General features: G+C 45.7%; 1 protein-coding gene across 1 annotated transcript in view; it reads left to right on the forward strand.

The window, feature by feature from the left end:
- AOAH (acyloxyacyl hydrolase) overlaps positions 1-21,999 on the forward strand; it is a 213,672-nt gene that overhangs the window by 80,638 nt on the left and 111,035 nt on the right. Inside the window, exon 9 of the mRNA XM_030204112.1 lies at positions 20,208-20,256. Coding sequence (XP_030059972.1) covers positions 20,208-20,256 — 49 coding nt within the window. The remainder of the gene's footprint in view (positions 1-20,207; positions 20,257-21,999) is intronic.

Below are 21,999 nucleotides of genomic sequence, written 5' to 3' on the forward strand. Positions count from 1 at the left end.
CACTATTTTTGTTGTTAGTTTTACAATACAGGGAAAGGAGAACAGCTTATCTTCAGGGTGTCAAAAATAATAGTCCATGAGCTTATGATCATACAGACTATACCTTAAAAAATTATTTGGATTTATAAATATACACAGATACACATACCCCCACTTCTGTACATATATAGTGAGGTGAACAATATTCCTATATTGGTACTCTTTATGTACAGGATTTGCATTAATAAAGCAAAATGAAATTATGTACCCAGTTGTGCTTCCATATCATCAAGCTGATCAATCCATAGACTGGTGGTGGGTTGTGTCCATCTACCAGCAGGTGGAGATAGAGAGCAAACTTTTGCCTCCCTATATGTGGTCATGTGCTGCCGGAAACTCCTCAGTATGTTCTCTATCTCAGCAGGTGGTGGTCACACACAGCAGCAGCTCTGGCTAGGCCTCCAAGCCTAATCCTTAGGTTTTGTTGAGGCCTGGGGTTGAGGGCTCTTTTGAGCAAGTGCAAACCTGGTGGTGCCAGGTCCCTCCTTTTCTCCCCCCTCCCGCTGGCTCCGTTTAAAAAAAAAAAAAAAAAATATTTTTAAACGTCTTTAAAGGCGTTTAATTCGACGTTTCTTTAAACGTTCATTGCAGCTACTCACTGGGACACCAGTTCGTTACAGCTCGGAGCGGCAAGCAGGTAATTTTACCTTTTATAGCGGGCAGGGGGTTCCCCGATTCTTCTCCTCGTGGCAATGGCGTCGGAGGGCGAGGGCGCAAAGGGTCGCTCCCCGGATCGCTGGAGCGCTTCTAGAGGGGATGCGGGGGTTTTACAACCTGATTCGCCCTTGATGGGTGATAGTTTAGTGACCGATGAATGTCCCGGTCGTTCCTCCGGCGTGGCGGTTTTTTCCCGCCATAAACGCCCATCCCCCGCTCCTCGCCTCCGCCATCTTGGCCGGCCACGCGGCTCGGACGGCTTCTTCGGGGCCGCCCTTGAGGTTGGAGACATTAATGCCATGAACGCCCTTAATTTGGGCGACGGCACAAAAGCGGCTAAAGTTAAGCGCCGTTCTTCCCGCGCGGCTCCTTCACGGAGTTTCGCGCCGGACGCCATTTTGGATGCGCAGCATGTCTCTCCCCCGCTATTGCGAGCGCCGGTTGAGAGTGCGTCTAGGGCTGTTGCCCAGGCTGCGGAAGTGCACAGTCTGGGGGGTTTCTCCCCCGAGTTTGTTTTGCTGCTGCATCAGGCTTTCCTCATGCAAAACGCTGCCCCTGCTCCCTCTTCTGATAAAGAGGTTGAGGTTCCCAGAGGTAAACGCCCTCGGGTTGATTTCCAGGCCTTGGAGGACTTTTGTCTCCTCCGATGTAGATGAGGGCAGCGTGTCTGAGGTCTCCCAACGATCCTTTGCGGATTCCTTGGAGGAGATAGATCCCCGCTCGGATGGAGCGGATGACCCCTCTGCAGCGCGGCTTTTTAGCCCAGAGGATTTGCCCAACCTGTTGTTACAGGCCATGGACACTTTGAAGATTTCCTCTCCGGAGGACGTCTCTCCCTCAGCCCCTGTTGGCTCTGCCATTATGCTGGGGACGAAGCGCCCGCCTAGAACCTTCCACGTGCATGATGCCATGCACACCTTAATTGCGGCTCAATGGGATGTCCCGGAAACGAGCCTTAAAGTGGCTAGGGCTATGTCCCGCCTCTATCCTTTGGCTGTGAGTGAACGTGAGGCCTATCTGTGGCCTACCGTGGATTCTTTAATCACTGCGGTGACTAAGAAAACGGCGTTGCCGGTGGAAGGTGGCACGGCCCTAAAGGACGCCCAAGACAGAAGATTGGAGGTGGCCTTAAGGTCGTCCTTGGAGGCAGCTGCTTTAAGTTTGCAGGCCTCAGTTTGCGGCTCCTATGTGGCCAGGGCGTGCCGGACTATGGTGCAGCGGGCTTCCCCCTCGGATCATTCCTTGAGGGCTGATTGGCCGGCCCTGGAATCGGGCTTAGCCTATTTGGTAGACTTGCTGTATGATGTCTGGAGAGCCTCAGCTAAAGGCATGGCTCAGACAGTCTCTGCGCGGCGGTGGCTTTGGCTGAAACATTGGTCTGCTGACCACGCCTCTAAATCCCGCCTGGCTAGATTGCCTTTTAAAGGCAAGCTGCTCTTTGGGGTCGAGCTGGACAAAATCGTGACCGATCTCGGCACGTCTAAGGGCAAGAAATTACCAGAGGTCAGGGCTCGGGTTAGTACTCGTCCCGATACCTCCATACCGCCCGGGCAAGTCGGGTTCCTCTGCCCCCTCTTCCTTCAAGAGGAATTTCTCCCCCAAGCAGCATTCCTTTCGCAGAGACCGCCGTCCCGGAGGTGCTCCCTCCGGTCCTCCCCCAGGGTCTCGTACCCAATGACGGGGCCTTGGTCCACGCCCCAGTGCAGATTGGAGGACGGCTGTCCTCGTTTCTGGGCGAGTGGACCACTATAACTTCAGACGCGTGGGTGCTGGAAGTCATCAGAGACGGCTACAAGCTAGAGTTCTGCCAACCCTTAAGAGACGGGTTTGTACTCTCTCCCTGCAAGTCTCCGGTCAAGCTGTGGTAGTGCAGCAGACCTTGGACAACCTGATCCGCCTGGGTGCGGTCGTTCCGGTGCCAAAAAATCAGATTGGCAAGGGACGTTACTCCATTTACTTTGTGGTTCCAAAGAAAGGAGGTTCTGTCCGGCCTATCCTCGACCTCAAAGGGGTCAATCGGGCCTGGAAAGTGAGGCACTTTCGCATGGAGACTCTCCGCTCTGTTATAGCGGCAGTGAAGGCAGGAGAGTTCTTGGCTTCCTTGGACATCAAGGAAGCGTACCTGCATATTCCCATCTGGCCTCCTCTCCAACGCTTTCTGCGTTTTACAGTCCTGAGACGACACTTCCAGTTCAGAGCCCTCCCTTCCGGGTTGGCTACTGCTCCGCGGACCTTTTCCAAAGTAATGGGGGTCATAGCGGCCTTCCTGCTAAAGGAAGGAGTACAAGTCCATCCTTATCTGGACGACTGGTTGATCCGAGCCCCCTCTTATGCAGAGTGCGGCAAAGCTATGGACCGGGTAGTTGCTCTTTTGAGCTCCCTGGGATGGATCATCAACTGGAAGAAGAGCCAGCTGCGCCCGACTCAGTCCCTGGTGTATCTGGGAGTTCGATTCGACACCCAAGTAGGCAGAGTGTTCCTGCCAGACAATCGGATTGTCAAGCTTCAGGCTCAGGTGGACTAGTTCCTAGTAGCCTCTCCTATTCGGGCTTGGGACTACGTGCAGCTGTTGGGCTCTATGACGGCCACGATGGAAGTAGTGCCCTGGGCCAGGGCTCATATGAGACCACCACAGCTATCTCTGCTGCTGCGCTGGACTCCGATGTCGGAGGATTATGCTGTGCGCCTTCCCGTGGACCCAGCAGTGCGCAAGGCGCTGAGCTGGTGGACGCAGACAGACAAGTTGTCTGCAGGATTGCCTCTGGTGACCCCGGAGTGGATTGTCGTCACGACAGACGCCTCTTTGATGGGCTGGGGAGCCCACTGCTTGGGAAGGACAGCGCAGGGGCTCTAGTCTCCTGCAGAGGCAAGTGGTCTATCAACCTCCTGGAACTCAGAGCCATTCGCTTGGTGTTATTGGAGTTCATCCCGGTACTCGTGTTGAAGCCTGTACGGGTCCTGTCGGACAATGCCACGGCTGTGGCCTATATCAACCGCCAGGGAGGTACCAGAGCGCCCCTCTAGCCAAGGAGGCTATGAGTCTTTGCCAGTGGGCGGAAGCGAACCTGGAGCAGCTTTCAGCGGCCCACATTGCCGGAGTCATGAATGTCAAGGCGGACTTTCTCAGTCGTCATACCTTGGAGCCCGGAGAGTGGCAACTATCTGCTCAGGCGTTCTTGGACATCACGAAGCGCTGGGGCCAGCCGAGCCTAGATCTGATGGCGTCATCGGCCAATGGCCAAGTGCCGCGCTTTTTCAGCAGAGGACGGGACCCTCGATCCCTGGGAGTAGATGCTCTTCTCCAACAGTGGCCGACACAAGAGCTCCTCTATGTGTTCCCGCCCTGGCCCATGTTGGGCAGGGTGCTAGACCGGGTGGCAAAGCATCCCGGCAGGGTAATCCTGGTGGGTCCGGATTGGCCCAGACGTCCCTGGTATGCGGACTTGTTCAGGCTCTCAGTCGACGATCCTCTGCGGCTGTCAGTGGAGCAGGGCCTGTTACATCAGGGTCCCGTGGTGATGGAGGATCCCTCTCCCTTTGGTCTTACGGCCTGGCTATTGAGCGGCAGCGTCTGAGGAAGAAGGGCTTCTCAGACAAGGTCATCGCCACTATGCTGAGAGCGAGGAAGCGCTCTACTTCTACTGCTTACGCCAGGGTTTGGCGTATCTTTGCAGCATGGTGTGAAGCAGGCTCACTTTCTCCCTTCACTGCTCCAATTTCTTCAGTGTTGGCGTTCCTGCAAGAAGGTCTGGAGAAAGGCCTGTCGCTCAGTTCCCTTAAAGTCCAGGTAGCGGCTCTGGCTTGCTTCAGGGGCCGCCTGAAGGGTGCTTCCCTGGCTTCGCAGCCAGATGTGGTGCGCTTTCTCAAGGGAGTTAATCACCTGCGCCCTCCTCTGCACTCAGTGGTGCCTGCGTGGAATCTCAACCTGGTGCTAAGAGCATTGCAGAAGCCGCCTTTGGAACCCTTGTCGAGGGCATCTCTGAAAGACCTGACGTTGAAAGCAGTCTTTTTGGTGGCTATCACTTCAGACAGAAGAGTTTCCGAGCTCCAGGCGCTCTCATGTCGAGAGCCTTTTCTGCAGTGCACTGAGGCAGGAGTGACTATTCGCACAGTGCCTTCCTTCCTGCCCAAGATTGGTTCTCGCTTCCATGTGAATCAGCAGCTCTGTCTCCCTTCCTTTCGTAGGGAGGACTACCCAGAGGAGTACTCCGCTCTTGAATATCTGGATGTGAGACGAGTCATCATCAGATACTTGGAAGTGACCAATGATTTCCGGAAATCGGATCATCTGTTTGTCCTGTTTGCAGGTCCTCGTAAGGGTCTGCAGGCTGCTAAGCCTACAGTGGCAAGATGGGTCCAGGAAGCCATTGCAGCGGCTTATGTGGCCGCGGGGAAGGTGCCGCCTATCCAGCTGAAGGCTCACTCCACGAGAGCTCAGGCGGCCTCGATGGCAGAGGCCGGATCCGTCTCCTTGGAAGAGATATGCAAGGCGGCAACGTGGGCTTCGGCTCATACATTCTCCAAGCATTACCGTTTGACTGTGGCTGCACGGGCGGAGGCCCGGTTTGGAGCTTCAGTGTTGAGGTCAGGGATTTCTATGTCCCGCCCTGGGTGAGTACTGCTTCGGTACATCCCACCAGTCTATGGATTGATCAGCTTGATGATATGGAAGGTAAAATTATGTATAATCATACCTGATAATTTTCTTTCCATTAATCATAGCTGATCAATCCATAGCCCCTCCCAGATATCTGTACTGTTTATATTCTGGTTGAATTTTAGGTTCAAGTTTAGCCTTCAGTTACTTCAGGAGGACTTAGTGTTCAAGTTCTTCTTTCACTTGGATTCTTCAAGAGTTGAGACGACTTTGTGTTACAGTGAGCTGCTGCATTCCTCTCCCCTCCGTTTTACGGGGCTGGATTGAGACATAAATTCTGCCGGCACTCCCTCCCGCTTCGTGCGGCTGTAGGGCAGCTTTGTACCCCTCCCGCTTCGGCGGTGTTAGGGTCAGTCAGCTCCTCCCGCGGTTGCGGTTGCAGGATAAGCCAGATCCCCCCGCATCGGCGGGTGTGGTGTCCCTCCCCCGCTCCGCGGGGATGAGCTGGACGGATTCCCCTCCCCCACTTGTGTGGGGATGAGCTGGGTTAATTCCCCTCCCCCGTTTCGGCGGTGGTGAGCTGGGCAGAGTGTCCCTTCGTGGGTGTAATTCTCTAAGTGCTGAGTCCTGCGGATGGAGCTTTGATATCGACATACTGAGGAGTTTCCGGCAGCACATGACCACATATAGGGAGGCAAAAGTTTGCTCTCTATCTCCACCTGCTGGTAGATGGACACAACCCACCACCAGTCTATGGATTGATCAGCTATGATTAATGGAAAGAAAATTATCAGGTATGATTATACATAATTTTACCTTTGATTATTGCCCAGATCAGAGTTGTTTCTTATGACTGCTTTTCATAAGGATACTTTTACTGGGTAAAATGATGCTGGTAGTTTTGAAAATCCAAATCTACATTAGAGGCCGACCAAAACTGCAGTGGGGCACTTATTTTGATTTCAGTTCTGGTAGTTTTGCACACTGGAAGTGAAAGCATTATACAAGCACGCTTGCCTCTGGAAATCCGGGGAAGGAGTGTGGCTTACAGCAAATTATGTTTTTTTTTCCTTCTAATGGATTGACTTTATTAGGCAATAACATCCCGCTGACCAATTAGGCTATAAATGTAACAGCAAAACAACAATAAGACCATACGTTGTGCTTATGTTTATGTTTAGTAGTTCTTGATATACCGCTATTACTGAAAAACCGGCCAAAGTGGTTTGCAATCTTAAATAAGGAAGAATGTCAAGGATTTTGTGGTAAACCAAACATTAGTAATATAATTCCCAACTATACCACTGGTACATAAATATATCAATTGATAGCATAAACCAGGGTTCTAGACCCATCTAAGAGGTCATGGGTAGAGAGTTTCAATAAAACTCAATGAAAACTAATAAACAATTTATATGTGAAATGGAGAAATTCTCAGAGTAAAGACTCACCCAAGCAGAAAGCCACCCTAAGGTTAGAGGCTATTCCTAGAGGGTGGATAAGTTTCTCTTCATTGAAAATCTCCCATTTGCCAATATAAACAAAAATGAGCAAACTTTAGTGTTCCCAATCCAAAAAGGTGATTAAAATATCAATATCTAACAAGTTTTCTATTATCAAACTGAATCTATCTATCTATCCATGTCCTCATATATAAAATATGCTCACACATACATGCATACACGCTCCCATATACTCTTCACTCATTCTCTCATACATATATCAAATTTGTATCTTAAGAATTTAATAGCTAAATGCTAACTCTTGTACAAACACTAAATACAAGTGCTGTCTGTAATTACTAAACACATTAGCTTCAAATACTTCGATGACCTCAATAACTCGCATGACTGTACAAATCTGACATCAGTTTTATCCTATACTTATATTGTAGAGAAAATATTATTTATTTATTTGTGTCATTTATACCCCGCTCTTTCCCACTTGATAGCAGGTTCAGTGCGGCTTACAAAGTAGGGAACAAAGTATCACAGAGATAACACGGTTGTATAGAGTAGGACAGGAGGAAGAGATGCAGGGGGAAGGATTGAGGTATGGGTAATGTTTGTGGTGTGGATTAGGTTTGTGTATTAAGTTGGGTTGTTTGGAAATGCTTGTTTGAAGAGGTAAGTTTTCAGCAGCTTTCAGAAGGGGAGGTGTTCGTTGGTTGGTCGGATGTATCTAGGTATGGCGTTCCAGAGTTGGCTGCCTATAACAGAGAAGTTGGATGCGTAGTAGGTTTTGTATTTGAGACCTTTGCAATTGGGAAGGTGGAGATTGAGATATGTTTGAGAAGATTTGGTCCCGTTCCTGGCTGGAAGGTCGATCAGATTGGTCATGTAGCTTGGAGATTCTCCTTGGAGGATCCTGTGGATCAGTGTGTGGACTTTGAAGTTTATTAGTTCTTTGATAGGGAGCCAGTGGAGTTTTACACGGAGTGGTGTTGCACTTTCAAATCGTGATTTACCAAAGATAAGTCTGGCTGCTGTGTTTTGGGTGGTTTGGAGTTTTTTCAGGATTTGTGCTTTGCAACCAATGAAGATGCTGTTACAGTAGTCAGCATGGGTGAGTACTGTGGATATATGTGAAAAATATGCATGTATATAAAGGCGCACTTATCTCACTGCTGTCGGGTATGTGCACTCCACTCGACAGACACAGTTTGTCCAGGCACCATTACTCTCTCTTCAATGCCGATACATAGTTAAGAACTGGCAGAGTCCGTCTATTGTCCGACGTCTATTGTCCAACACTGCAGGGTTTCGAGGCAATCTTTGTCAGGGACCCAGATCAAATCTGCCACCATCTATAAGCGAATATAAACTGTGCCATAGTTGCTGAAATAACTATGGGCCTGTGCAGAAAACTTCCCATGTGGTTACCACAGGTTTAACACTGTATTACCATAGGATAGCAATGCAGAAAGGGTTTTAGCGTGGGTGTTAACTCACAGGGAAACCCTGACCACATACCGTATTGAAATGAATGGAAATGCAGTGATTTTGCTATTCCCCGCTTAGACTTTTAAAGATATAGCAGGTTATAAATAAAAGTTTTATTATTATTATTATCCCCAAGTATGCAAAAAAAAAAAGATTTTGACATTCAGTCCGGGGAGTGTAGAAGAATTGGTTGAGAGGAATGGGTATCTACTGGCACCCCTCTCTCCCCCCACAACCTGACTACCCTTCCCTGCATACCTGATATTATAAGCACATAAGCACCGCCATACTGGGAAAAGACCAAAGGTCCATCAAGCCCAGCATCCTGTCTCCGACAGCGGCCAATCCAGGTTTCAAGAACCTGGCAACCTCTCCCCCAAAAGAAAATTAATAATGTTCAATGGACTTTTCCTTCAGGAATCTGTCCAAACCCCCCTTAAACTCCATAAGGTCTCCTCTCTGGTGGTATAGTAGTCCCCCTCCCCGATGACCTAACCCACCCAACCTGACAATCTGACCCCCCTCCCCAACTCACAGCTCAGAATATTTCCCTGGTACTCTAGTGCCCCCCCCATACTTATATAGTAACATAGCAAATGTTGGCAGATAAAGAAATGTACGGTTCATTCAGTCTGCCCAGCAAGGTGTCCAGAGTTGTATCTGGCATTCTGTGAAGGTTCCACTTCTTCATGAGCCAGGCAAACTCTGGTTCTGCCATTAAAGCACACTCCAGCCATGATCCTGATCTGACTTTACTATTTATGGGAACCAGGCCATAGAAATCTGGCTGGCATTGGCCCCAATTGCCAACCTCTAGAGCTGCCATCAAATCTCTCTACAGTTTTGATATTATTTAAGTTTTGTTTTGATTACATCATTTTTCTGTATAGGGATCCTCTGTGTTTATCCCCCATGCATTCTTAAATTCCATCACCGCTTTTGTCTTCACCAGGTCCCCTAGGAGGGCATTCCAGGGATCCACCACTTTTTTCCCCTGGTAATCTGGTAGCCTCCCCTGACCCAAATCCCCCTTTTCCTGATTAAAAAAAATTAAATCCCTGAAGTCTAGTGGCACCCTCCCACCCCGATCCCTCCCCAAAGCTTGCCTGAGCCCACTTGCCATACCTTAACATGAGAGGCGGGAGTGATACCCATTCTTTCCTGTTTCTGGCGCAGCCATCTTGAAAAATTGTGGCACCTTGCTTTGCATGGTGCATCCTGGGGATGACCAGGCAGAGCCAGTCAGCCATATAAGGGAATTTCTCCCTTGTATGGTAGACTGGCCTTGCCCCAGTGCGTCCCAGGATGCACCTCACGGGGCAGAGTGCTGACATTTTGAAGATGATGGCATCTGAGGCAGGAGCGAGTGGGCATCTCGCCTGACTTAGTTAAGGTACAAGAGTCTGGGGGCCTGGCAAGGGGTTGTAGGATGGGGTGGGTGGATGCCACTAGACACCATGGATGTTTTTGGAAGAGGGGGGAGGGAGGGAGGGAGGGGCTACTAGATTGCCAGGGCAAGTTTTTTTTAATATCAGGGAACGGGGGGGGGGGGGGGGGGGCCACTAGACTACCAGGGAATTTTTAGGAGGTGAGGGGAGGGAGAGGGCCGCTAGACTATTGGTGGGGAGGGGCAAGGATTTTTAAAAAATATATTGCGGGGAATGGGAGTCGGGTCAGGCGAGAGGTGAGGAAGATCAGAACTGATGACTGCTGGCAAAGTTTTTTTTTATGTCACTGGCTCATTTCTCTGTATTTCCAGCAAGATGTTTTATCGCTTGTAAAAATTTAAATGGCTATAAATAAAAAATAAAAATAAAAAAAAACCAAAAAAAACTTGAACTTTGTACCACAGCATTAACAGATAGCCTCTAGAAGGCACTGCAGGATCTAGTTTAGTCTTCCCACCCATCCTCCCCAATACCCGCCCACCCCTAGGACAACTCTTCATTTATAATCAGTTATTGTAATTAGGGTAACAAGCAAGGAGTGCTTTTACAGAGTTTTAAATACATTTCATTACCATCTAAGAAGGAAACACTAAATAAATCACACAATATACCATATAAATTAAAAGACATTTTTATATTAGGCTTATATCCTTAATACTTTAGCAAGTTTTAAATTATTGAAAAACTCAAAAATACTAAGATGGTGTCAGCAGTCCAGCAGTGAGAGGGGTGCTATCCAATTTTTTGCATTGAGTGCTAAATGTTTGATTATCTCCCAGTTGGTGAGCAGTTATATGTGTGTGCCTGATGCAAAGAGCTTCTAGCTCTCAGAGAACGTGTCCGTTCTCTTGAGGCTAGAGTAGCAGATTTGTTGGAGCTGAGGGAGACAGAGAGGTACATAGAGGAGACCTACAGGGATGTTGTAGAGAAGTCCCACCTCCAGTCTGGTAGCCCCTGTGCTACCTTGGAGGAGGGAGGTCTCCTAGAAGGTGAGCATCACCTTGGTAAAGTAGGAAATACTCCTGTAGCCAGGACCTGCCCACCAGGGGATGTACTATCCTCTCGCACAGAGGATATGTCTCCAAGTGCTGTCCAGGAGGGAAGGGTTAGGACAGCTGTTGTATGTAGTTGGTGATTAGATCATTAGGCATATAGATAGCTGGGTGACTGGTGGACATGGGGATCGCCTGGTGACTTGCCTGCCTGGTGCGAAGGTGGCAGACCTCACACATCACCTAGATAGGATTTTATATAGTGCTGGGGAAGAGCCGGCTGTCTTGGTACATGTGGGTACCAATGACATAGGAAAATGTGGGAGAGAGGTTCTGGAAGCCAAATTTAGGCTCTTAGGTAGAACGCTCAAATCCTGAACCTCTAGGGTAGCATTTTCTGAAGTTCTACCCGTTCCACGCGCAAAGCCCAAGAGACAGGCAGAGCTCCGGAGTCTCAATGCGTGGATGAGATGATGGTGCAGGGAGGAGTGTTTTAGATTTGTTAGGAACTGGGCAACATTCTGGGGAAGGGGGAGCCTATTCCGAAAGGATGGGCTCTACCTTGCCCAGGGTGGGACCAAGCTGCTGGCATCGGTGTTTAAAAATGAGATAAGGCAGCTTTTAAACTAGAAACTGGGGGAAGGCCGACAGTCGCTCAAAAGTGCATGGTTCGGTATAAGGTATCTTTCAAAGATATCACCAAAACAGGGAAGATAGGCCATCCCGATAGTGAGGTTGCAAAAGAGAACATAGTAGATCAGGTGTCCTTAAATAAAAATCAGGCAAAAGATTGTAAATTAATACTGTCAAGTACTGAGCATGATGAAAATAGGAACAACAAACATAGTTTGAAATGTCTATATGCGAATGCCAGGAGCCTAAGAAATAAGATAGGATAGTTAGAATATATTGCACTAAATGAAAAATTAGATATAATAGGCATCTCTGAGACCTGGTGGAAGGAGGAAAACCAGTGGGACACTGTCATACCGGGGTACAAATTATATCGTTGTGATAGGGTGGATCGAATTGGTGGAGGGGTAGCTTTGTATATTAAGGAGAGCCTTGAATCAAATAGATTGAAAATTCTGTAGGAAACAAAACACATCTTGGAATCACTAATGATTTACATTCCATGTGTAAAAGGGAAAAGGATAGTGATAGGAGTGTACTACCGTCCGCCTGGCCAGGATGAACAGACGGATGCAGAAATGTTAAAGGAAATTAGGGACGCAAACAAGCTGGGAAACACATTAATAATGGGTGAATTCAATTACCCCGATATTGACTGGGTAAATGTAACATCAGATAAAGCTAGGGAGGTAAAATTCCTTGACGAAATCAAGGACTGCTTTATGGAGCAACTGGTACAGGAGCCGACGAGAGAAGGAAATATTCTACACCTAATCCTTAGTGGAGGTCATGATCTGGTGCAAGAGGTAATGGTGTTCGGGTCACTTGATAACAATGATCATAATATGATTGGATTTGATATTAGCTTTGAAGTAAGTATACATAGGAAATCAAATATGTTAGCGTTTAACTTTAAAAAAAGGAGACTATGATAAAATGAGAAGAATGGTGAAAAAAAAACTTAGAGAAGCGGCTGCGAGGGTCAAAAATTTACATCAGGCATGGATGCTGTTCAAAAATACCATCCTGAAAGCCCAGGCCAAATATATTCCGCGTATTAAAAAAGGAGGATGGAAGACCAAACCACAGCCGGCATGGTTAAAAAGTGAGCTGAAGGAAGCTATTAGAGCTAAAAGAAAATCCTTCAGAAAATGGAAGAAGGTACCGACTGAAAATAATAAGAAACAGCATAAGGAATGTCAAGTCAAATGCAAAGTGCTGATAAGGAAGGCTAAGAAAGACTTCGAAAAAAAGATTGCTTTGGAGGCAAAAACACATAGTAAAATTTTTTTTTAGGTATTTTAAAGGCAGGAAGCCGGCAAAAGAATCGGTTGGATCACTAGATGACCGAGGGTTAAAAGGGGCAGTCAGGGAAGACAAAGCCATAGCGGAGAGATTAAATTAATTCTTTGCTTCAGTCTTCACCGAGGAAGATTTGGGAGAGATACAGGTGCCAGAAATGGTGTTCGAAGCTGACGAGTCAGAGAAACTGAACAAATTCTCTATAAACCTGGAGGATGTAATGGGGCAGCTCTACAAACTGAAGAGTAGCAAATCTCCTGGACCAGATGGTATTTATCCCAGCGTATTGACAGAACTGAAAAATGAACTTGCGGAGCTATTGTTAGTAATATGTAATTTATCCTTAAAATCGAGCGTGGTCCCGGAAGATTGGAGGGTGGCCAGTGTATCGCTGATTTTTAAAAAAGGTTCCAGAGAAGATCTGGGAAATTATAGACCGGTAAGTCTGATGTCGGTGCCAGGCAAAATGGTAGAGACTATTATAAAGAACAAAATTACAGAGCATATTCGAAAGCATGGATAATGAGACAAAGCCAACATGGACTTATTGAAGGGAAATCTTGCCTCACCGATCTATTACATTTCTTTGAAGGGGTGAACAAATGTGGATAAAGGTGAGATGGTTGATATTGTGTATCTGGATTTTCAGAAGGTGTTTGACAAAGTACCTCATGAAAGACTCCAGAGGAAATTAGAGAGTCATGGGATAGGAGGTAGTGTCCAATTGTGGATTAAAAACTGGTTAAAAGATAGAAAACAGAGAGTAGGGTTACATGGTCAGTATTCTCAATGGAGAAGGGTAGTTAGTGGGGTTCCCCAGGGGTCTGTGCTGGGACCGCTGCTTTTTAACATATTTATAAATGACCTAGAGATGGGAGTAACTAGAGAGGTAATTAAATTTGCTGATGACACAAAGTTATTCAAAGTGGTTAAATCGCGGGAGGATTGTGAAAAATCACAAGAGGACCTTATGAGACTGGGCGTCTAAATGGCAGATGATGTTTAATGTGAGCAAGTGCAAAGTGATGCATGTGGGAAAGAGGAACCTGAATTATAGCTGCATCATGCAAGGTTCCACGCTAGGAGTCAGAGACCAAGAAAGGGATCTAGGTGTCGTTGTTGATGATACGTTGAAACCTTCTGCTCAGTGTGCTGCTGCGGCTAAGAAAGCAAATAGAATGTTATGTATTATTAGGAAAGGAATGGAAAACAAAAATGAGGACGTTATAATGCCTTTGTATCGTTCCATGGTGCAACCGCATCTTGAATATTGTGTTCAATTCTGGTCACTGCATCTCAAAAAAGATGTAGTGGAATTAGAAAAGGTGCAGAGAAAGGCGACGAAAATGATAAAGGGGATGAGACGACTTCCCTATGAGGAAAGGCTGAAGCGGCTGGGGCTCTTCAGCTTGGAGAAAAGGCTGCTGATGGGAGATATGATAAAGGTCTATAAAATAATGAGTGGAGTTGAACGGGTTGACGTGAAGCGTCTGTTTATTCTTTCCAAAAATACTAGGACTTGGGGACATGCGATGAATCTAAAAAGTAGTAAATTTAAAATTAACTGGAGAAAATATTTCTTCACTCAACATGTAATTAAACTCTGGAATTCATTGCCAGAGTATGTGGTAAAGGCGGTTAGCTTAGCAGAGTTTTAAAAAGGGTTGGATGGCTTCCTAAAGGAAAAGTCCATTGACCATTATTAAATTGGACTTGGGGAAAATCAACTATTTCTGGGATAAGCAGTATAAAACAATTGGTACTTCTTTGGGATCTTGCCAGGTATTTGTGACCTGGATTAGCCACTGTTGGAAACAGGATGCTGGGCTTGATGGACCTTTGGTCTGTCCCAGTATGGCAATACTTTATGTACTTATGCTTATAGATTCGGTGGATGCTTTCCAGCGATTGTTTTGCAGTAGAGCTGTACACTGAGCCGGCTCTACTGCGAAGCTTTCTGCATCAGCCCCACAGTGTTGCTTTTAAAAATCCTTGCATGGAGCCCTCCACAGGAAAACAGGAAAAACACAAAACAAAAGAAAAAAGAAGAATCCAAATGCTCCTGTACTACTGAATTTATTAAAGTTTCCTTCTCCTGCATTTATGCCATTCAGTTATGCACCAAGAACGTCTGAACTGGTTCCGTGGGGTTGTTTTAAGCTATTTGCCATGTTGTGAATTCTGCTCTGGGGATTTGGCAGCTTGTTTCTGCTTTAAGAAATAAAGCTGAGATGCAGTAGCTCATATGATGTCTTCCTGCTGTGTGTACCTAGTCTATGAGAAGAGCAGAGTCTTCTGTACAGTTAGTGACTCTATCAGGTTGTGTTTGCTTAGGTGTGTGAGTTAGCTGATGAGCACAAAGCTGAAGGTTTATGAAATCGCAGAAGAAATAATCCAAAGTACACATACACTGAAAGAATAAACATCAGTTTAATGCAAATTTAAGATGCTGATTTTCTTCTTTTTGTAAAGACCTCTTTCTTCTGATGCAGAAGACCAGTTTTCAGTTATAAAGCAACAGATGTATCAAGGCAATATGCAAACTTTGCATTAAAAAATCTTTTGTATTTGTATTTTTCCTATTTTGTTAAGGATACTCTCTGAATTGCTTTTCAAGTTTAATGCTTGTATGATTATTTGTTAAACCTATAAATATACAATTGAAAAAAATCCTATGTATATAGATTCATCAAAGTGTTCATGGTTGACCCATCATTAATGTAAACCTCCAGGTTCAAATTATTCTAAGTACAGAGGAAACGTTCCAGTCACAGAAACCACAAAGCTCTCCCTCCCAGTGTATTGTTCATATGTGAAGGTTAGTATGCTGGAGAAACAACTTCCAAAATGTTGTAGATGTTACTTTTTATTTGAATAAAACATGGTTGACAAATACCGGGGTTACACAAGCACAGACCTAGAGCAGTGCTTCTGAACCCAGTCCTCGAGGCACACCCAGCCGGAGTTTTCAGGATAGCTACACATGAATATGCATGAGATGGATTTGCATATCAAGGAGGCACTGCATGCAAGTCTATCTCATGCATATTCATTGTGGGTATCCTGAAAACCTGACTGGCTTGGTGTGCCCCAAGGACTGGGTTGAGATGCACTGTCCTAGAGGATAATAACATTGTATGGCTCATGTAGTTCAGAAAGCAGACATTTAGATATGTGTTTGCAAAAAAAAAAAAAAAAACCTAGAAGAGGCTTGGTGAAAACAGAGCCTTTGCAAAAATATATATATATAGCACTGCCAAAGCAGCACAAATATTTGGTGCCATACACTGATCAAAAAAAAAAAAAAGGGTTACAAATAACGAGTGTTGTCCCTAGGAGATGCTCCTGTATAACTAGCACTAGATGAACATATAAATGTGATTCTCCGAGGACAAGCAGGCCAGTTTATTCTCACAGCTGGATGATGGCATCTGACGGAGCCCAGTGTGGATGCTGACTAGTGAGAAGTTTGTAGAAGTTTCTAGTAGCATCCCACCACGCATGTACTGGTGCCTTCCCGCCCAACGCATGATCGCGGGTCCTCAGTCTTTGTTTTTTCGCAGAGCAGGGAGGATGCATCATTGTGTTCTCCTCACTGTGCATGTTTCTTCTTATTCGCAGTGCCTTTCCATGTGGATATTTTTGATTTATTTTTTATAATAGTGAGTCCAAAAGGGTACAGAGTGAATATGGAGCATGAAACACAAAATGTTGGGAAGGTGCCAAAGAGTGAGTGAAAAGTGAAAGCAATGCATAAATGGGATAATGAAATGTGCTCGATGTTCAAAGCGTTGTTCAAGGATCAAGCCTAATCCATATCCAAAGGAACCTAGGTGAATCAGTATGTAGGTTAAAACTGTGAAAAAAAAAGGCAGACCGCAGGAGAGGCCACCTGACACATGAGAAAACCGGCAAGAAACAGGGGAGATTGGCCAATACACGGACAACTGTATGAAAAGCATGTGCATATAGGGAAAGGACCGAGGTCCGTAGCAAGCTAACAAATAGCGCTGTGCGGATAAAGGAAGTGACAATGGGTGAAAATTGGATAAAACAGCACGAAAAGCCGACCAAAAATAAATATTAAAAAATGCAGTGTCTTGAGTGTAAACAAAACCGTGCAGGAGGAAGTAGGAGGAGAAAAAAAGGAGAAAAATGGCAATGACAATAAAACAACAATAGTGGGAGAGTGCTGGTTACAAATTTATATTCACCCTTATATATATATATACACACACACACACACACACACAGTGCAATCCGCTTAAGTGCAAGGGTCTGGGACCAAAGAAATGCATGCAGTTAACCAGAGCGTGCACTTAACCGTTGTGACCCAAAGAAGCTTGACATCTAATAAACATATGTACAGTACTGTTTATTATTATACATACAGTATACAGTCTCTGTTAACTGGCGTTAGGCTTACTTGAAGTAATCAGTTATAGTCCTCTGTACACTATTGGGTCTGTGAGTTCCATAGACTACGTCTGCCAAACAGTAAAAACTGTCATAGCACTGACATCCAGTGGCCTCCATATAGGCCCACACGGTGTTGAGACTCTCCAGCGCTCTTGCAAAAGTGACAGGAGGAGGTTGTTGAATTTCATCAGCATGTGCCTCGCTGCTCATTTCATCCTCTGTTTCATCATCAGCCATTGTTGCTTTCGTGTAGGCGCATATCTCGGCATCAGTGCTGTCATCCGCTGTTTGTAGATCGTAATCAACAGCTACGTAGCGATGAAACTCCTCTTCAGCAACACTGGCTGGGATGTCAATAACCTGTTCATCTGACACGTTTGCAACAGCTGCATCTGTTTCATCCCTCTCCACATTCTTAACAAAGCTTGCCCGCTTGTAGCAGTTCACAATGGTTGCCTGTGTAACATGATTCCAGGCTTCTTTCTGCATATGTAGGGAATCCAACAGAGATAGATTACAAGCCAGTTCAACAGCACGTTTGTCCTTGCCAGTCTGGTCATCCACAACGCTCATCAGACGACGTAGCACAAGAGCCCGATAATGTTGTTTGAAATTGGCTATTATGCCCTGATCCATAGGTTGGATCAGAGAGGTAGTGAGTGTTTGGTGGCAGGAAGACCACCTTGATGTTAGACAGCCTGACATCATCCCTGTGTGCAGCACAATTATCACAAAGCAGTAAAATCTGACACTTTTGTGCCCGCATTCTAGTGTCTAACTTCTTTAGCCACTGCTTCCAAATTTCCCCAGTCATCCATTAATTTGCGTTAGCCTCGTTTGACATAGGAGGTCGCTTAACTTTCTTGAAGCAATGGGGCTATTTGCTCTTTCCAATGACGAGGGTTTCCAACTTCTCACTTCCATCCATATTGCAGCAAAGGAGGATCGTCAGTCGGTCCTTTGACGTTTTACCTCCAGTAGTTTCGGCATGTTTGAATGCAAGTGTTCCTTCAGGAATCGCTCGCCAGTAGAGACCATTTTCGTCAGCATTGAAAATGTCACAAGGTGCAAACTCGTTCAAGATGGTAGGAAGAACTGAAACAACCCAATTTTCAGCACCAAAGTCATCAGCGTCTTATTTCTTGAATTTTATGCTGTTCCTCTCCTTCCATCTTTCCAACCATCCAACAGTGGCTTTGAATTCAGTTAGTCCAAGACTTTCAACTAGCTGGTTAGCTTTCTCCATAAGCAGTGGACCACTAACAGGAAACTGTCTGCTCCTGACTTGAGAAAACCACCGAAGAAGAACATGTTCTACCTCCTCAGCTTTTCCCGCCCATTTTCGTTTCCGTTGTGGATTTGTATTGTTTTGCCAGTCTTCCAGAAACTGGTCTTTCTGCTTCAAGACATGTGAAATTTGACTGGGATTGACACCATATTCTTTAGCAATAGATGCTTGACTTTGTTTTCTAATTTTTTAAGAACTTCTATTCGTTAAGCCAGTGTTAAAGTCTTAAAGTTCTGCTGTGACGACGACGACCCCAGTGTACGCTCTAACAACATTCTTTCGCTTATTCTGCCTGTGGCAGTTAAAGGGGTGGTGAATTTGAAATCTTGTTGGTTGTCACGTGCCAATCAGCTTCCATATTCCGTGCGCGCGCTTATGCGGAGTCTTTCCTGCAGAGAAGCGGTCTTGAACCATGCATATAAGCGAATCTCACACTTATCAGTGGTGCGCTAAACCGAAGTTTGTCCCCATAGAAATTGATGGTGGCAAAAATGGGACCGAAGTACGGCATGCAGTTAAACAGTGCATGCGCTTATCCGACGTGCACTTAAATGGAGTGCACTGTATAGATATTTTTTATATATTTATATTTAAATATATTTAATGTATGTCCATTGTTTATAGACCCCTGATGTAGGCTTCACGCCGAAACACAGTGCTTTGTTGGGTCCTGAAGAATAAAGGTTATATTTATCATATTTCTTGTCCTTCTGTTTCCTCACGGGAGAGCCCTGCTGATCACACTACTCCTTTCACTAGTAACTGAATGTAGGAGACACCTGAGCATTGACATACCTGAGTCCAAGTGTGCATGACCTTGGACTCAGGTATGTCAATGCTCAGGTGTCTCCTACATTCAGTTACTAGTGAAAGGAGTAGTGTGCATGATCTTGTAAGACAAGAGAAACAACCTCAGACATTAGCATCTTCTGAATCTGTCCATGTGAGTGGAATCTTTTCTGCCCTAAACTAAAGGGATTCTCCCTATGGTCCTAAAGGCTCATTTCCAAACCTTACTTTACAGGTGATGGGAGGTGTCTGTTCAGAAAGAGCAGAAATAAGTGACACTTTTCATTCTGCAGCTGTTCCACCTCTTCAGTAAGTGCAAACCATTGGGAACTGCAGTCGAATATGGACATACCTTTATAGAATGACTCTGGGGTCCTTTTACTAAGGTGCGCTGCAAAATGACCTGCGGTAGTGTAGACGCGTGTTTTGGGCTCGCGCAGAATCATTTTTTAGCACACCTACAAAACAAATGCCTTTAAAAAAAATTTTGCCGAATTGCCACGTGTCCATTTTGGGTCTGAGACCTTACTGCAAGCCATTGACATAGCGGTAAGGTCTCACGCAGTAACCGGGCAGTAATGGTCTATGCGTGTCAATTTCCACTTGATGCGTGTAGCTGCCGCGCATCAGAAAATAAAAAATATCTTTCAGATGCGTGTAGCGGACGCGCGCCAAAATTGAAATTACAGCAAGAGCCACACGATAGCCAGGCGGTAACTCCAATTTGACACACGTTGGGTGCGCATAGGCACCTACACGGCTTAGTAAAAGGGCCCCTTTGTGCTTTCTGCTGTAGAGGATGCATTTTAACATCTAGGTCGGAGAACAACGGAGTATCTCAAACATCCGAGATTCAGTGCTGCTTTAAATAATCTGTAAAGCACTCCACCAGATTAAATCTTTTAAGCATGTCATTATCCTTAATTAACTTATTCTTGACTGGTACCCTTGTCTCAGCAGTTTTAGTGGTGAAACGCCTCCATAGTGCATTGGAGGAGAAAACCTAACATTATTCTGCTTCAGAAAGAAAGCAATTATTTCTTTGAAATTATAAATATTTCTTTTGACTTGTATAATGTTATCCTTATTGTTTCTTTATAGCCCCCGTAATTGGGATATTCAGCACGATTCAAACTGTAATGGCATTTGGGTAAGTAATTAGTCTTTGAGGTGTTTTTTGTTCAGAATCAACCAAAAGAAATTTGTATTGCATGATTTAGTAACTTAAAAACAGGGAAAACGATGGCAGATAAAGACCAGTCTGCTCATCCATACCTTCTACTATCCCTTTCTCTCTCTTAGAGATCCTGGGACCTACATTCAAAATGATTTAAGCAGGCAGGAGAGGTTCCCGCTGCTTGATCTGGCCGCCCATATTCAGCAGTTCTTAACCAAGCAGTGCCCCTGAATATTGGCACTAATGGCCATTTTGATATCGAGCCATTCAGGAGTGTCACGGGGGTGGATTCAGGGAGGAGCCGGCAGTTATGCAGGTATTGGCAGTAATCAGTGCTGGTGCCAATAGTTAATTGGGCATATAGGTTTGCAACAAAAAGCAGTCCCAAACTTGCCCACTTAGCTATGCGGGTGCTGGCACTGAATATCGTCCAGCACCCCCATAACTTCCAGGTACTGGCCTGAAGTGTGTTGATCCTGCCTCTTCCAGAATTTCAAGAAATCACCTCCTTAAAATCCTCCCCCCCCCCCCCCCCCAGAGCATCAAGATCCCCCTTTCCAGTACCTCTCTCCCTCCCACCCCTCACATCATCAAGAAACCCCTCCCTCCCACTCCCAAACATCAAGAAACACCCCTTCCCATCTCTTTCTCTCCTTCCTGCCCCTGAACATCAAGAAACCCTCTCATCCTCCCTCCCACCCCCGGAGCATCAAGGTAATACCGCAAGGCTGCCACTACAGGATGGGCAGCTGCAAAGGGCAGGAGCAAATGAGCATCGCTCCTGCCTGTTCCCCACAAGACCACCAAGGTTTGGGCAGGAAGGCCTAGGGGGATCCTGAGGTTCCCCATAGGCCTAATTACTGCATTAAAGAAGATTTTGGTTCAAGAATTCTGAGTCTTCTCATAAATAAAGGGAGGTTCTTGATGTTCTGGAGAGTGAGAGGGAGGAGAGATCAGAAAGGGTTTTCTTGATGTTTTTTTTGGGGGGGTGGTGGTAGTGAGAGTGGGGATCGGGACCTGGCCAGTTAACCTTATGCAGGTCCAGGACAATATTCAGCTGGGACCAACACATGGCCTGGCATTGAATATCCAGTGCTAATTGTGCCTACAGGGATCAGTATTTTAAAAAATGCTGACCACCAGAAGCTCCTCCACTAGGAGGCTGTTCCACGCATTCTGTAAAGAAGTATTTCCTCACATTACTCTTGAGCCTATCTTTCACTTTCATTCTATGCCCCCTCATTCCAGAGCGTCTTTTTTTTTTTTTTTATGTTTCAAAGTTTTTATTGATGATGCCACAGATTATCACAATCATTTGATTAAGTACATAACAATTTAAACTTTGTCAGTCATATGTACACCCATCCGCGGTCATTATCATCAAATTTGATTTACAATTTCCTTCCCAATTCCCCCCTTCCCCCCCCTTAATACTGTCTTTAACATAATCCTTGTGTCAGAATAGAACAATAAACAACAATGAACATTACCCGCTATCTGCACATTCCAAGAATAATAACTTGTAGTTGTATCGCGGTTAACCCCTTATCTAATATCTCCCTCCCTTTCATCCCCTTCCCCCCTCCCCCCTTTATCATGAAATATTCCACATTCACTTCATGAGCCATTCAGTTACATCTCCCATTCACTCTTGTGCTACGGTGTTGGTTAAGGTGCTCTGCCTTATGTTGTGTTACTGAACTCTAGTTGCCATTA

Source organism: Microcaecilia unicolor, chromosome 1 (genome assembly GCF_901765095.1).
Source record: "Microcaecilia unicolor chromosome 1, aMicUni1.1, whole genome shotgun sequence".
Lineage (NCBI taxonomy): Eukaryota > Metazoa > Chordata > Amphibia > Gymnophiona > Siphonopidae > Microcaecilia > Microcaecilia unicolor.